The 17,942-nt window shown below is 42.4% G+C and overlaps 1 protein-coding gene across 1 annotated transcript in view; it reads right to left on the bottom strand.

Moving 5' to 3' along the window:
- LOC106571204 (serine/threonine-protein phosphatase 2A 56 kDa regulatory subunit alpha isoform) overlaps positions 1-17,942 on the bottom strand; it is an 86,409-nt gene that overhangs the window by 30,932 nt on the left and 37,535 nt on the right. Inside the window, exon 2 of the mRNA XM_014143986.3 lies at positions 9,509-9,705. Within this exon, the coding sequence (XP_013999461.1) occupies positions 9,509-9,705 (197 nt within the window). The remainder of the gene's footprint in view (positions 1-9,508; positions 9,706-17,942) is intronic.

Genomic DNA, 17,942 nt, shown 5'->3' with positions numbered 1-17,942 from the left:
AATATTTTATAATTACCATGGCGAAGGGTAGAGAATAATAGAATCAAAACGGAGGGGGGCAAAGATAAATCCATTAAGGATTCTGCATCAGCCACATCTCCCAATTACAATTCTGTGCTGGAGACTCGGTTTGGAGGCAGGTCATCACCACCACCATCACTGCAGCAGAGGTTTATTTTTAGCAGGGGAGGAATTGGAGTGACACACACGACGACAGAGAGGCTGGCAAGAGTGCTACCATTCTGCACTGTGTGTGTGTGTGTGTGTGTGTGTGTGTGTGTGTGTGTGTGTGTGTGTGTGTGTGACAACACCCAATTACCTATTGTCAGTTTGACAAGCCACACAGCTCTAAAGGGGTGACGAAGGAGTAAAACATTCTTCAGCTGACAGTAACGCAACTTTTGAGATGCCGAAGAGCTTGCTGCTACTTACTATACCATTTCCTTAGAGTTTAATTGACTATAAAATTAGCCTTGCGACAGGCTCCCAGAGTGCACGGTACACACACTACAAAGATGACGCCATATGTAATTAGCTGGAGCTAACTAACAGCTTGGGTCGCTTTGATCTCCTTGGTGTAAAGAACGCTTTAGAGTCTTCCTTTCACTGGCTGAGGTTTCTAAAGCAACGGGGTGCTGTTGGACACTGTCTTGCATCTCACTGCCTTGGTGGAGGAGGTGGGTGGATGTTAGAGAGAGACAGTGTGCATGTGTGTGTTGGAAACATATATTTTTATTCATGGAAATTGACAGAGACCATCAGGAGAAGAAGAGACATTGGGAAGAGGGAGGGAGGAAGGGAATGGGGGAGACTAATGACTCAGACCACTGGTGTTCAAACAAGCAGCCTGTCACACATCCCTGCCACTCTCACACACAGATAGTGTGTTAAACAATAGCATGGGGGAGTAGATGGAAAATTGTTGGAAGTATGTACTGGAATTACTTTTGAATTGTTTAGCTACTTCGAGAATAACTATGTATGTGCTAAGCCTTTCCTTCACCCAAGTTCATGTCTCATTCAGAATGAAAGCTGCTCAATCTAATGACACTGTAGTGCTGTGCCTAAGAGAGTCGTCTTGAAGACAGGCCTTTAAGTGGTATTCAGGGTGGTATTGCATTTCCTGTCCGTTACTTCAAGGAACCTACTCTACCTCAATAACACCTCTCTGGGTCCCTGGATGGTCTACAGGTGCAGCCCTGCCTCGCCCCGCCGTCTCTGTGTAGTTCCATTCAGGGTTTAATCTGGCCAGATCTCATTAGGTGTGGGGCCGCTCTGCCATGGATACGGGATAAGACGACAGACAACCCACTACAGCCGGTGACAAAGCCTTTTATCTGCAGCTACGACGCTCCATTCACCTCTCTAAGGTGTTCAAGGAGGACTGGACCTTAACCGACAGCCTCAATTAGGGACACCCAACACCAAACTGAGTAAACTAACAGACAGAAAGAAAGAGAAAAATACACATTGGACAATAACTTTGTATTGAACAATCAAATCCTGCTTGGGTTTGTAAAGTGGAGAGTGGGGGACACAGGTCCGAGGCTAGTAAAACTAGGACAAATTGTTCAACTCTTTTTCTAGACTATATGGTTTTCCCTTAACTGATGTAATCTGTGTATGATGTGATTTCATGTGTTAGATGAGAGTAGCTAACACAGTTTCATATCACTGCTTTGGGTGCGTTCTCTTCACCACCCTGTGCTGAACATGCCCAGCTGATCCTAAACAAGCCAGTGAAACAGTGAAATAGTTTTTTTCCTGGGCTCACTCAGAGGCATATTGCTCTAGTCTGGTATAACGCAGCTGATTGGCTGCTGGTGGTGTCACATGGGCCACATTCCAGGGAGGGCTGCCAGGCGGGACATAAAGCAACAGTGTGATACTCATCCTGCCCTGACGCCGAATACCTCAAGACTACTGCCCGGGGCTGATAACAACCACTGCGACACACAGACACATACTAGCACTATTAGCTCTGTTCTGTAGCACTATTAGCTCTGTAGCACTATTAGCTCTGTTCTGTAGCACTATTAGCTCTGTTCTGTAGCACTATTAGTTCTGTTCTGATTAGCTCTGTTCTGTAGCACTATTAGCTCTGTTCTGTAGCACTATTAGCTCTGTAGCACTATTAGCTCAGTTCTGTAGCACCATTAGCACTATTAGCTCAGTTCTGTAGCACTATTAGCTCAGTAACACTATTAGCTCTGTAGCACTATTAGCTCAGTTCTGTAGCACTATTAGCTCTGTCGCACTACTAGCTCTGTCGCACTATTAGCTCTGTAGCACTATTAGCTCTGTAGCACTATTAGCTCTGTAGCACTATTAGCTCTGTAGCACTATTAGCTCTGTAGCACTATTAGTCCAGCTCTGTAGCACTATTAGCTCTGTAGCACTATTAGTTCAGCTCTGTAGCACTATTAGTTCAGCTCTGTAGCACTATTAGCTCTGTAGCACTATTAGCTCAGTTCTGTAGCCCTATTAGCTCTGTAGCACTAATAGTTCAGTTCTGTAGCACTATTAGCTCTGTAGCACTATTAGTTCAGTTCTGTAGCACTATTAGTTCAGTTCTGTAGCACTATTAGCTCATTCTTGCTGTGCTTCTGTAGCAGCATTATAATGTTATAATGTAGCTGTATAATCATTTATGTACTGTAACATCAGCCACTTTTCAATTTCCAGAAGAAATACCTGCATATTTTTTTAAAATTCATATATGATTGTGTTAGTCTGAAAATAGAGTGTCATACCATGAATGTACTTTGATTACCCCGCATGGATGTGACTATTATTATTATTTCACGGCACACATATCAAACATGTTAAAATACACAGTGGGAGATTGGGAACACAAGGAAAGAAATGGAGGAGAGGGAACAGGAGAGTGCATGGTAGAGAGAGAAAACGAGAGAGAGAGAGAAGGGGGGTGTCTCTTTATCCAGGGTTGGGGTCGATAACTGTAAGTGAAATGCACTAATGGCACCAGAAGGTTTTAAGCTCTGTGGGGTCATTGAGGGACTGTGTGTGTGACACAGCAACGCCCCATTCACTCAGTGGTACCTGCGGGGGACCAGGCTAAATCTGTACTGTGTATGTGTGTATGCATATGCATATATATATATATATATATATATATATATATATATATATATATATATATATATATATATATATATATATGAGTGAAATAAAGTAAAGGGTGCTGTACAAAAGAGTAAAAGGGCGCAAGAAAAGGGTAGAGATGGTGTGGATAGAGATGAATCATCCAGTTATAGATGTAGTTTAATGGACCTATTATACCATAAATGCCAGAGTTCAAGGAATTGAATGTAAATCGGAGGTCTGAAAGTATCTCTGCGTAAGCCCTCGGTCCTCCCATCCTCATCGCTGACAAAAGAAGGCGGCAAAATCATAGGCCTACACAATATGAAGTCAATCAAACATTCTTCACCTTGAAACTGAGACAGCTGTAAAGATTGTCTTTCATATTACACTGCTCGTGTGTCAAACAGAGTGGGCAACTACAGAGGCTAAACCCTTCATCTATCAGCACCCAGGGGCAGAGGCTTTTTTCAGCAAGAGCCATGGTTACATTTATGATCTACCTGTTTGTACTCTCCATTGCCTCAATGATCAAAGCGGTCGCTGTGGCTCGGGCATAATGGACTGCACTTCAACACCCACCACTTCATTATCATGGGATGCAGAGAATGGAGAATCCCGACGACGCCCTTGCCCATCTGTCCACCATGGTTCCTCCTCTCGCTCAGAGCAGCCCTCGGCCTCCAGATAAATAGCACTGATAGATGGGGTGCTGTTGGTGAGACCAACTTTAATGACTAACCCTATTCAGAGGCCCTGCTCCTCCTAACATGCCCAGTTGTGAGGCTACTCTACAGGTAGAGAGCCATCAACACTCAAGACGGACAAGTCAACAACCTATCCAGCAGTATAATCAAGCAGCGGTCCCTGGATGTGTATGATTATCCATTTGCCACATAGAGATCTATAGGTCCCTCCTAGGAAGGATGCCTACACGATTACCTATGACACACAAGTAATCTGCAGTCCCCTTGGCCACGACAGCTAAGGATGTGCTGATGATAACCTATCCCCGTGTGTAATCAGCGGTTCCCTTGGCAGCGCCGCCGAGTGAGTCCGTATCCGTGGCACAGTAAAAGCTGTGTGAGTGAGTCACTGTGAGGCTGATAGAGGCGGGCCAGGCTTCTTTGTGTTCAAGAGTGACTACCTATTACAGAAAAAGACAGAGCTACTCAACCACACTCCACAGTTTAACAGGATGCTTCCCGTTACATACACATTACCTGTGAAAGAGGTGGGTTAAGCACAATTTACGCAACCAACTGAATGCTACATTTGGCCAACTCTCACTGATTGCGTCATACGCATGTCCCAGCCTGTCATCGAAATAATCAAACTACATGTGAAAGCTCTACCAGGGCGGTTAAAGTGTAGCACGCATTTCTCAATGCATATAATAGTAACTTAGAACACCAAGAAAACATTCCCAAATTACAAACTCAAATCAATTGTTATAATACAAAGTTGTTCAAAAAGTTGGGTTTGAGGTTTTCTCCAAATTAGCTCTAACTTCGGAAAAAATCCCCCGATAAATGACAAAAGTTAAAATTTAAAAAAAAGAAAGTGTGATATTAGAATGAGGCGGGCAAATTGGGCATCTACCGAGGGACACATTTTATCCATGAGAACTTCCATGGCTATCAACAATGGAATTAGGGCTTCAGCAAGAAGTTCCTTCTCAAAGTGGATGCTGTCCCTAACATCAATGTGGCTTCTAAAGCATGTCAAACTGCCAGCAGCACCAGCAGAGACCGAGCATTATCATGGGCTTAAGAGGGCATGGAACTCAATCGGGTAAGTGAAAGAGCTAGCTTGGTACCTCTATGCTAACAGTAGCTAGCTATAACGCATTTAGCGCACATCTTCATCTAAATAACACTGATAAAACGAACCAAATGTTAACATGTCTACCAGCTGTTGGTAGCTAACTGCTGATGCTGTCATACTATAAATAGTACAAGCCTATGGGAAAGAGTAGTTTTGTCCACGAAGGAGTTCACCGTTACTGTATAGGCCAAGTTTTTAAGGTGTTTGTGGGGGCTGTTACTATACAGCCTGCCAAGTGCGAGGTAAACTGAAATGCTTGATATGGCTAGCTATCCTCTTCCTCTGTTTCTGAATGAATTTGTGGCTACTTCTTTCTAGCTAGCAAAATAAGTCAGCTTGATTTTGTTTGTGTACTGCCATATGTCGATAACATAGCTACGTTTATCACTGGTATGGGCTGGTAAATATCCTAAACCTAGCCAGCTAGACGACAAGCTAAAACCGGGGAGAGCGTTTGAGGCTTTCTGGCAGTTTCGTGGCTTTTATATACGGGTAGCATAAATTGTACAATTGTAAACCAAGAATTATTCAAGTTAGAACCCATGTACACTGAGTGTCCAAAACATTAGAAACAACTTCCTAATATTGAGTTTGCCCTCAGAACAGCCTCCATTTGTTGATTGACACATACAGGAAACTGTTGAATGTGAAAAACCCAACAGCGTTGCAGTTCTTGACTCAAACCGGTGCGCCTGGCACCTACTATAATACCCTGTTCAAAGGCACTTAAATATTTTGTCTTGTCCATTCACTCTCTGAATAGCACACATACACAATCCATGTCTCAAGGCTTAAAAATTATTATTTAACCCGTCTCCTCCCCTTCAGCTACAGTAATTGAAGTGGATTTAACAAGTGAAATCAATAAGGGATCATAGCTTTCACCTGGTCAGTCTGTCATGGAAAGAGCATTCCAAAGAGCGTTTTGTACACTCAGTGTATATTAGTTAATATAAAACACCAACTACATAAATATCTGTTAGGGTCCATTATCTGCTACCTGAACTGAAAAAAGTAGTCTAGTTCCTGGTTGTTGTTCTTTTGAGCAGCCATTTTGGATTGGTGATTAACATCAACATGAAGAGGAAAACAATGGAAGGATGGGAAACATCTATCCATACCTTGCCTGGCTGGTGAGCGGCGACACAATCCCTCAGATTCATATGCTGATGAGTCTAAATGGCAGTGGAGATGTGCCTCACCACAACAAAAATATAGGTAAATACCCAGTTATCCAACAATTGTTGATTTAACTAACTGGGCTACATTTGCTATCCCACACTACTCTGGAATAGGGAGATAATATTCACACATCTATAAAACCTCTCACAACGTCATTATCTATTACTAATAATTTTCAAGTATATCAACCATCTAATTCTAGCTTGTAAATAACAAGTGCAGAACATTTTCACAGTAAGCTGACAATAAGTAGACATGCTAATGTATAATGTGGCTGCCTGGAGCAATAGTACTAGCCAAATGTCAGGTAATGCAGGGCTGATCTTCCTAGATAGCAATCCCATAAAATTACATCTGGATAAGCAATTACTCTGTCTGACACACCCTTAAAATGTGATATATGCCTCAGGACTACCTGGCCTGATGACTCCTGGCTGTCCCCAGTCCACTTGGTCGTGCTGCTGCTCCAGTTTCAACTGTTCTGCCTGCGGCTATGGAACCCTGACCTGTTCACCGGACGTGCTACCTTGTCCCGGACCTGCTGTTAAACGACTCTCCCTCTCGCTCTACCACACCTACTGTCTCGACATCTGAATGCTTGGCTATGAAAAGCCAACTGACATTTACTCTTGAGGTACTGACCTGTTGCACCCTTGACAACCACTGTGATTATTATTTGACCCTACTGGTCATCTTGAAGAACAATCTGGCCTTAATGGCCATATACTCTTATAATCTCCACCTGGCACAGCCAGAAGAGGACTGGCCACCCATCAGAGCTTGGTTCCTCTCTAGGTTCCTGCCTTTCAAGGGAGTTTTTCTTAGCCACCGTGCTTCTACATCGGTATTGCTTACCGTTTGGGGTTTTAGACTGGGTTTCTGTATAGCACTTCATGACATCTTCTGATGTAAAAAGGGCTTTATAAATACATTTGATTGATATATCAAGATCAATAAATATACTGCTTAGCCCCTCGCATAGCAGAGGAAAGCAGTGGATGCCAGAGACAGTTGTTCAAGGTGGCATGGAGAAGAGACAGCTAGTTGCTTCCTGAATCCTGATGATCGAGTGCTGAACTGAAGGAGTGCTGGAAACTGACTGGGGGCGTTTGGGTCGTCCTTCTCTGTCTGGTCTGGCACCATGGCTAGCGGTGAGGGTTGAGACAAGGGCAAAAGGATGAGCGAGGTGATTAAGAGGTCTGGGTAATCTTTAGGTCTGACTGGAGCTGAAGGTGTGTGAGGGCTTTGGGAGCACTGCCTCTCTCCCAGGTCGCTCAGAGAATAGCGACTGTGTACAGTGCGCAACAAGGTTATATCCTAAGGCCCTTTCATTTCACATATCGAAGAATGACAGCTGTTCCTATTCAAGATCTACACTAAACAAAAATGAAAACGCGACATGCAACAATTTCTAAGATTTTACTGAGTTACAGATCGTAAGGAAATCAGTCGATTGAAAAAAAATTCATTAAACCCTAATCTATGGTTTACACATGACAGGGAATACAGATGTTGGTCACAGATACCTTAAAAAAAAGGGCAGGGGCGTGGATCAGAAAACCAGTCAGTATCTGTTGTGACCATTTGCCTCATGCAGCGCAACACATCTCCATCTGTTGATTGTGGCCTGTGGAATGTTGTCTCACTCCTGTTCAATGGCTGTGCGAAGTTTCTGGATATTGGCGGGAACCGGAACACACTGTCGTACGCGTCAATCTAGAACATCCCAAATATGCTCAATGGGTGACATGTCTGGTGAGTATGCAGGCCATGGAAGAACTGGGACATTTTCAAATGAACATCCAATTCTCTGGCAACTGCTCTGGTGGACAATCCTGCAGTCAGCTGGCCAATTGCACGCTCCCTCAAAACTTGAGACATCTGTGACATTGTGTTGTGTGACAAAACTGCATATTTTAGAGTGGCCTTTTATTGTCCCCAGCACAAGGTGCACCTGTGTAATGATCATTCTGTTTAATCAGCTTCTTGATATCCCACACTTGTCAGGTGGAAGGATTATATTGGTAAAGGAGAAATGCTCACTAACAGCGATGTAAATACATTCGTGCACAACATTGTAGAGAAATAAGCTTTTTGTGAGTATGGAAAGTTGTTTTGATAACCAAGCTAGGAGCGAATAAGTCCTTTTTCTAAATGTATATTTATTATTTTGTATATTATTTGTATATGTATATTTTTTATCCCCAATTTCAGTCTTGTCTCATCGCTGCAACTCCCCAACGGGCTCGGGAGAATAAAAGGTGGAGTCATTTGTCCTCCGAAACATGACCTGTCTAACCGCGCTCCTTAACACCCGCCAGTTTAACCCGGAAGCCAGCCGTGGAGGAGGAAACACTGTTCAACTGGCGACTGGGGTCAGCCTGCAGGCACCCGGCCCACCACAAGGAGTCGCTAGGGTGCGTTGAGCCAAGTAAAGCCCCCCTAGCCAAACCCTCCCATAACATGGACGACACTGGGCCAATTATGCGCCGTCCTATGGGAGTCCCTGCCACGACCGGTTGTGGCACAGCCCGGGAATGAACCCAGGTCTGTAGTAACACCTCTAGCACAGCGATGCAGTGCCTTAGACCTCTGCGCCACTCGAGAGGCCCCAGTACTTTTTCTTCTTCGTTCAAACCCTGATTACAATTGAAGTTCATGTTTAAAATGACCACTTTCTCTCCTTTTTAGTAGCGTTCTATCCAGGATAAAGATTCAAATCAAATCAAAATGTATTGGTTGCATACACATATTTAGCAGAGGTTATTGCCATGTGTGGCTCAGTTGGTAGAGCGTGGTGTTTGCAACGCCAGGGTTGTGGGTTCGATTCCCACAGGGGACCAGTACGGGGGGAAAAAAATTATAATGTATGAAATGTATGCATTCACTACTGTAAGTCGCTCTGGATAAGAGCGTCTGCTAAATGACTAAAATGTAAATGTAAATGATTGCAGGTGTAGCGAAATGCTTGTGTTCCTAGCTCCAACAGTGTAGTAATATCTAACAATAGACACAAATCTAAAAAGTAAAAGAATGGAAATAATGTAGAAATATTAGGACAAGAAATGTCGGTCCCAGGAGTATAAAATCCGGTCCCAGGAGTATAAAATCCAGCCCCGGAGTATAACAATCTCCCAATGTTGCTTGATGAAATTTCTATGTCAGGGACAGGGTGCTTAATTGTTTCACCGTGACGAAACAAAATAGTTTTCTGGTATACCATTTTCACACTATTGTACTAACAAACTGTTCTGCGCTGGTCTGGATGTTTTCTTCACATTGTCCATTTCAGCAACTATGGAGGATGCGTAAATAGGCTAACACCATACAGCTAGTCTCAGCTCGGTTTTACTCAGTAGCGTGAAAAGGCTGTTAGTGTAAGGAGCCCACTCACCATATTTGAGATCTCCGGATAGGCTGTCTCTACCAGGACGCCCCTGTTGGTGGAGACGTAGTCCACCAGCTCGTTGAGCGTGGCCCGCTTGATCTCCTTGCTCTTCAGGTCGGTGACAGAGTCCATGAAGTCAAACAGCATGCAGCACTGCTGGAGCTTCTGGCTGAACAGCTCCTGCTGCTCCGTGGAGGGTGCATCTGGAACCAGAGATGACATGAAAACAACATTTAGTCTACATTGTCATTGAGCCTTAAGACTCCTAAATGGGGCGACTGTACAACCATTGCATGGTATCGATGTCAACAAAAGCTTTTCCTGGTTGTAGCCTAAACAACATTACCCACAAACTGCAGTCAACTGTTGCCAAGGCAGCCCAACTGAATGTAACTTAGGAAAAGACCCGTCATGACATGAGAAAAGTACAAAACTTTATAAAAATTCATGGGCAGATTGGATGTCAATACTGACTGAAACAGAGCCAAACTATACAGTATACAGAGGCCTCAATTCACATCCTCAGTGCAAGGGCAAACAGACATTTGCTGAATGACGACAAGTTTACAGGTACTTGGCTTATGTGCATCGTGACAGAACAGGTGCAGTTGAGAGTAATACTAATGGAATATTTTAGTAGGTTTTAATAAACACTCCATACAACGCATACTGTATCTCGAATCATAATAGGCCAAATGCTTACACAGACTGAAAACAGAGATGTGAGGACTATAATTTACATTAGACACAGGCAAGGACCCAGAGATACGATTTTGAAAATCACAATTTCAAATCAAATTTTATTTGTCACATGTGCCGAATACAACAGGTGTAGACATTACAGTGAAATGCTTACTTACAAGCCCTTAACCTTGGTAGTTGGAGGTAGTCAGTGTTGTTCCAATCAACGGGCATTTGACATAAATCTCAAGAGGCAGCCAGTCACTCTAGCTTTTATCATAGAGCCATTTATGGATTAGACGGTGAGTGTGTGCAGGGTTATTAGAGCTGTCAAACCTGATCCCGACCAGGCTACAAACAGCACTTATGGCAGCCGCCCAGAAACGCCATGACAGAACAGCGTTGGGCTAGCCTAGCCTAGCAGTAGAGTTATGGCTCTTAACTGATACAGTACCAGGATGAAGCAGCCTTGAAAAAAAATGATAGGCAAAGTACCAGAGAGACTTTTGAGGAGATGGGAAACTCCATTGGAATCGTATTAATGCCCATTGTGTACATTGCCCATGCGTCGTCAATGAGCCATGAGGAGCATTCCCGGCGATTCTGGGACAAGGACAGCTCTCCTTCAAGGAGTGAATGGGAGTCAATTGTGCACTAGCTCAAAAACCCAACATTAGCATGCATTTAGTGAACAATAAGTACAAAATTAGAAATATTTTCTGGGGTGAGATAATTAACTTGTTCTCTGTAATATTGTATAGCTTTGGAATAGTGACACTTAACTTTGAAGGGATTGCGTGATGATTAGTTTAGCAACTGTGTAACGCAGCATGACAACGTGAACGCGATTGGTCGACAGTCTGTTGGGTTGGGTGTTATACATTTAGCATTCATTGCCCAATGGGATTCCTATCTCATCCTTTCCTTAATATATATATCTGGTAGTACCATCCCCGACTGACTGACCTAACAGACTGAACACCATCTAAAAATCAGGGCTACCTAAAGCTCCAACTCTCTCCTGGACACATACAGTATTTCGACTCAGGGAAGAATGTGTGGTTGTTCTATGCTGTAATACAGCAATGAGATGTCCATAGTGTTTGTGGTTCAATGCTGTAATACAGCAATGAGATGTCCATAGTGTTTGTGGTTCAATGCTGTAATACAGCAATGAAATGTCCATAGTGTTTGTGGTTCAATGCTGTAATACAGCAATGAAATGTCCATAGTGTTTGTGGTTCAATGCTGTAATACAGTAAAGAGATGTCCATAGTGTTTGTGGTTCACTGCTGTAATACAGCAATGAAATGTCCATAGTGTTTGTGGTTCAATGCTGTAATACAGTAAAGAGATGTCCATAGTGTTTGTGGTTCAATGCTGTAATACAGCAATGAGATGTCCATAGTGTTTGTGGTTCAATGCTGTAATACAGTAATGAAGTGACTAGAGCCCAAGTTAATCTTATGTTTTTTGTCCGATACAGATTTCTTTGGGGACAAAACTTGCAGATACCGATATATCTGTGATATACTGTTTTACAGCGGGGAAATTAGTGTCATTTTTCTATAGTGAATTTTCAGAATTTGCCATCCAAAAGAGAAATTGTTCAATAACTATGCTTCAAATGTTGATTTAATACATTGTGACAATAATGACATGAGAATGTCTGCAAGTGTTCAGATAAGCATGAGATATGTTTTTTCATCCTATTTATTACATATTGGTTGAATTGTCGCCCCATACCGATACAGCGGTAAAAGGCCAATATCGGCCTATAATATCGGTGAATCGATATATCGGTCGGGCTCTAATAGAGTGCCTCAGTTAGTGACGGGCTGGCTGAACCACATAATGTGCAGTATGTTTGGACAGAGAGCACTCAAACTTTGTTGTGGATGATGGGCTCGAGAACAGAGCGAGAGGAAGAGAGGCATTGCTAAACAGGATATGCCTGTCATAATGGAAACTGCCTTTCGTCTGGAAGGTCTTTAAAAAAAATAGAAAATCCTTTCTTTCAGATGGCCACTAAGCTACTGTATCATTACATTTTCCTTACATGTGGAAATGTTATTGTATCAAAACTGAAATGCACAAAGTAAAATCACTTCACTGTGGCAACTGACCCCGAGATACTTTATGACCTATAATTCCCTATCACACGTGAGTTCAAAGAACACTCAAACTCAAATCAAAGTTTATTGGTCGCGTACAGTTTTGCAGATGTTAGCGCAGGTGCAGTGAAATGCTCTCTCTAGTAGATAGTGCCCTCCTGAATGATTGGCACCCTAGGTAAATATGAACCAAAAAGATGCCAAGATAACAGGTCTGAGTCGTCTCCTATAATGTTTGATGAGGTGGGAGAAGACCTAGGAAGGGATTTGAGACCATACCTCCATACATCAACACTCCAGATCCTTCAGTCCTTGGTCCTCACTTTTGGACTCTCCTATTCAGCTCACCCCATAGGTTTTCAAATGGTGTTTCGGTCAGGGGACTGGGACGGCCATTGCAAAACTTGATTCTATGGTCAGCGAACCATTTTTGTAGATTTGGAGGAATGCTTTGGATCGTTGTCCTGCTGGAAGATCCAATGACGACCCAGTTTTAGCCTCCTGGCAGAGGCAGACAGGTTTTGACCTAAAATCTCCTGGTACTTGGATTCCATGATCCCATGTGTCCTAACAAGGGTCCCATGGCCTTTGGAAGTATAACAGGCCCACAACATCACAGATCCACCACCATACTTCATTCACAGTGGGAATTAGGATCTTTTCTGCATGACCATGGTTCTGTTTACACCAAACCCAACTCTAGTGTTTGTTGCAAAAAAACTATATTTTAGTCTCATCAGACCATAGAACCTGGTTCCAATCAAAGTTCCAATGACATTTAGCAAACTCCAGGCGCTTATGTTTGTGGTTTGGTGATAGCAGAGGTTTTCTGGCAATCCTTTCAAATAACTTGGTCATGGCACCGAATTGTAGTTTTGGTGACCCCAAGATGTAACCTACTTCTGCAATTCTCCAACGGTGATCCTTGGAGATTTTTTTGCCACTTGAACATCCTTCTCACTGTCCGTTGGGGCAAAATACACATGCGTCCTCTTCCAGGAAGGTTCATTACAGCTCCAGTTTTACATTTCTTAATTACTGCCCTAATAGTAGAGATGGGTATTTTCAGGTATGTAGCTACCTTTTTAATAGCCATTGCCTGATTTGTGAAGGTCAGCAACCTTTTGTCTCATTTCATTTTTGTGTTCTCTATCCTTTCCCATGTTGAAGGATGACAAAGAGAGTTTAGCCTGTGTGTCACTTCATATTTATACCCCAGTGAAACAGGAAGTCATGGAGTTCCCAAAGACTCAGATGAACTGTAAAATGAACAAATCATAAAATCTGAATATACATCAATTTGATTTTGTTCATAAGAATTTTAGGGGTGCCAATAACCGGCATGCATGTTTTTGAATAAAATAATAATTTCTTGATAAAATTGTTCAACAACTTAAAAAAAAAAACTCAATTAAAGTTAGATTCATATGATATGTTGAGTAAGTTCAAGCTGACAAACAACGATTACAGTTTTTCACAGCCTTTTTTGTTCATATTTACCTAGGGTGCCAATAATTCAGGAGGACACTAGAAACAAGAGGGTTGGCATTTGGCTTTTACCAGCACAGGTTAGGCAACAAAGTCAATAAAGCAATCTCAGGCACTAACAAAGCAAAAAATAATACTTAGATCTAGGCCTATAGCTGCTCTCTATGACAAAAACAGGGGAGTGTTTTAGCTCAAACAAGCGGTGTTTACCGTTAAAACTGTTCTGTTGTCATTTTAAAAGGCATTTTAAAAAATGCCAGATGTTTCACGAGGCCTGAAAACTAAAAAAAGGCACATAACTAGGGTCCTGAGTTTCGTGCAGTCAAGTGACATGCCTGGATTTGGACTTGTATGCAGAAAGTAAGCAGCATAGTAGGTAAATTTCCGCAACAACTAAGAGCGTTGAAGTGTAAGGCTCAACTTCTCCGCTGTTTTGGTGCTTTGGCTACCACACAACGTGAGAGCGAAGTTCTTGCATCTCAATACCTGCTCGTGGAAACGTCATTTCACTGAGTCTACCTTTAAAGCTTTTTCATCAAACTGTCTCCTTTTCTTTTTATGTCAGATGGTCCAGCACCATCCTCAGACAATTGCTTTCATTTTTGATGTAATTCTTATTTCTGGATAAGGCTTAAAACACAGGATAAAATCTTGCCATGTCACATGATTGCACAAAACACAGTGCCATAGCCATTAACATGTACCTGTGAAAGGCCTTGCCAACTCCACTATGCCAACAACTCGTTAAACATTAACTATGCTGGCTGCGGTGATGCACAAGATCTACAGAGCAATTTCCTTTCATTTCTGATGCTCACACGGGAGACATGACATCCTTAATCCTCCTGGCCACAGGGGAAAGTCTTGCTTTCTTGACTTTGACACTTTCGATTGCAGAGCTTTCGATAAAAATCACAGAACAAACATATAGGGTGGGCTATTTACGCATTTAACAGACAGCCTATGTCTCAACATTCTACAGATGAACACTATTTTTCTTCCAAATTGAACAACCATTAGGGCAGGGATCAGTAGTTCCCAAACGTTTTATAGTCCCATACCCCTTCAAACACTCAACCTCCAGCTATGTACCCCCTCTAGCACCAGGGTCAGCACACACTCAAATGTTGTTTTTTGCCATCATTGTAAACCTGCCACAGACACACACACTACATTTATTAAACATAAGAATGGAGTGTGAGTTTGTCACTTCCCACGAGCCGGGTTGTGACAAAGAGCTCTTATAGGACCAGGGTTCAAATAATAATATAATAATAATAATTCAATAATTTTGCACTTTATTTAGCCATCTTACATATACAACTTTATTTTATCATCGAAAATTGTGAATAACTCGCCACAGGTGAATGAGAAGGGTGTGCTTGTAAGGATGCTCATAACTCTGCAATGTTCGGTTGTATTGGAGAGAGTCAGTCTTAAATCATTTTCCAGACACAGTCTATGCCTGTATTTAGTGTTCATGCTAGTGAGGGCAGAGAATCCACTCTCACATAGGTACGTGGTTGCAAAGGGCATCAGTCTTAACAGCGCGATTTGCCAAGGCAAGAAACTCTGCGCGCAGCCCTATCCAGAAATCTGGCAGTGGCTTCTGGTTAAATTAAATTCATACAGAACCGCTTGTTGCAATTTCGATGAGGCTCTCTTGTTCAGATATCGTAAGTGGACTGGAGGCAGGGCATGAAAGGAATAACGAATCCAGTTATTTGTCATCTGTTTCTGGGAAAGTTGCGCATCCAATTCACTCATGTGCTTCGCTACATATCACATTTAACATGGTCCGTAAGCTTGAGTTCATTTGCACACAAAAAAAAAATCATACAATGATGGAAAGACCTGTGTGTTGTCCTTGTTAATGCAGACAGAGAAGAGCTCCAACTTCTTAAATCATAGCCCCAATTTTGTTCCGCACATTGAATATAGTTGAAGAGTCCCTGTAATCCTAGATTCAGATCATTCAGGCGAGAAAAAACATCACCCAGATAAGCCAGTCGTGTGAGAAACTCGTCATCATGCAAGCGGTCAGACAAGTGAAAATTATGGTCAGTAAGAAAACTTTAAGCTTGTCTCTCAATTAAAAACAAAAACGTCAATAGTTTGCCCCTTGATAATCAGCGCACTTCTGTATGTTGTGTGTTACATGGTCGCTACCCATATCATTGCATAGTGCAGAAAATACACGAGTTCAGGGGCCTTGCTTTAACAAAGTTAACCATTTTCACTGTAGTGTCCAAAACGTCTTTCAAACTGTCAGGCATTCCCTTGGCAGCAAGAGTCTCTCGGTGGATGCTGCAGTGTACCCAAGTGGCGTCGGGAGCAACTGCTTGCACGCGCGTTACCACTCCATTATGTCTCCCTGTCATGGCTTTTGCACCATCAGTACAGATGCCAACACATCTTGACCACCAAAGTCCATTTGATGTCACAAAGCTTTCCAGTACTTTAAAAATATCCTCTCCTGTTGTCCTGGTTTCCAGAAGAGGATGTCTTCCTTAATTGACCCCCCATAAATGTAAACGGATATATACCAGGAGCTGTGCCAGGCCCGCCACATCGGTTGACTCATCCAGCTGTAACGCATAGAATTCACTGGCTTGTATGCGAAGCAGTAATTGTTCCAAAACGTTTCCTGCCATGTCACTGATGCGTTGTGAAACAGTATTGCTTGATGAAGACATTGTCTGTACAGTTTTTTGGGGCCTTTTCCCCCAGCATTGTCCCAGCCATATCTGTGGCAGCAGGAAGAATGAAGTCCTCCACAATAGTATGGGGGTTGCCTGTCCTAGCCATTCGGTAGCTCACCATATAAGATGCTTCTAGCCACTTATTATTAATGGTATGTTGCTTTTATACATGTCTTACTACTCGAAAGTCGTCTTAATTCTCACTCAAAAAACTCCTGTGGCTTATTTTCCAAATTGGCATGTTTTGTTTCTAAATGTCTGCGCAAGAGTGAAGGTTTCATCGAGTTGTGAGATGGTACTTTTGCACATATAACACACTGTGGCTGAGCAAAGGCACTACTCCCAATACAAGTGAACCCCAAATCAATGTAGTTCTCATCATATTTGCGCCTCTTCGATGGTCCAACATCCCTGTCTGTTGTTCAGTGCTTTCCCGGGTAAAGGGGCAGTAGCTCTTCGGCTGCATCAGATTCACAACTGTCAGTGTCCATGCTAGCTGGGCTTACAACAAATGTAGAATTACTGATGCTGGCATTGGATGTGCTCGTGGAAGCAGAACAAATTGCGTTGCGCAGGTGTAGTACTGCTGGTAGTAGCAGTACTATCAGTAGAGCTGGTATGTGTCTCCATGGATGCAGGCCTTACTTTTTATTAACAATTGATCAATTTAAGCAAACGGAATGAGCAGCAGCTATGTTTGGCTACATACGGACCGTTAGTGGAATTCGCGCGAGAGAATAATGGTAAATGTGATTGGATGTTATTTATTTGACTAGGCTACCTGTATTTGCAATCATGTTGTTATTTCGCTGAACACTAGATGGTTTAATTTTATTTTTTTTGCAGTGGAAACGAGGATACTCAGGAGAGAAAGAAAAAGAAAAAACTCACCCAAATGTATAGCCCCGTTGGAAAATATAAATGGACATAAAGAAAAAAAAAAAGTGAATCCTTTTTTTGGGCATAGCCCCGATGGCATTGCGTACCCCAGTTTGGGAATAACTGATCTACTAGATTCAGCCACAGGCAGATTTTTTTGTTGAATGGATGGTCGGGGAGCTGGAACTAAATTATAAATACTTTGCAGACTGCAAATTGACCATAAGAAGCCCAAACAGACAGAAAGAACTAGTGTTAACACTTATGTTAACCTGTTATGGATAGGGGGCAGTATTTTCACGGCCGGATAAAAAAAACGTACCCGATTTAATCTGTTTATTACTCCTACCCAGAAACTACAATATGCATATAATTGTTTGATTTGGATAGAAAACACCCTAAAGTTTCTAAAACTGTTTGAATGGTGTGAGTATAACAGAACTCATATGGCAGGCCAAAACCTGAGAAGATTCCAAACAGGAAGTGCCCTCTCTGACCATTTCTTGGCCTTCTTTATTCTCTTTATTGAAAACGGAGGATCTCTGCTGTAACGTGACACTTTCTAAGGCTCCCATA

Source organism: Salmo salar, chromosome 15 (genome assembly GCF_965601325.2).
Source record: "Salmo salar chromosome 15, fSalSal1, whole genome shotgun sequence".
Taxonomy (NCBI): domain Eukaryota; kingdom Metazoa; phylum Chordata; class Actinopteri; order Salmoniformes; family Salmonidae; genus Salmo; species Salmo salar.
This window is presented reverse-complemented; position numbering and strand designations above follow the sequence as displayed.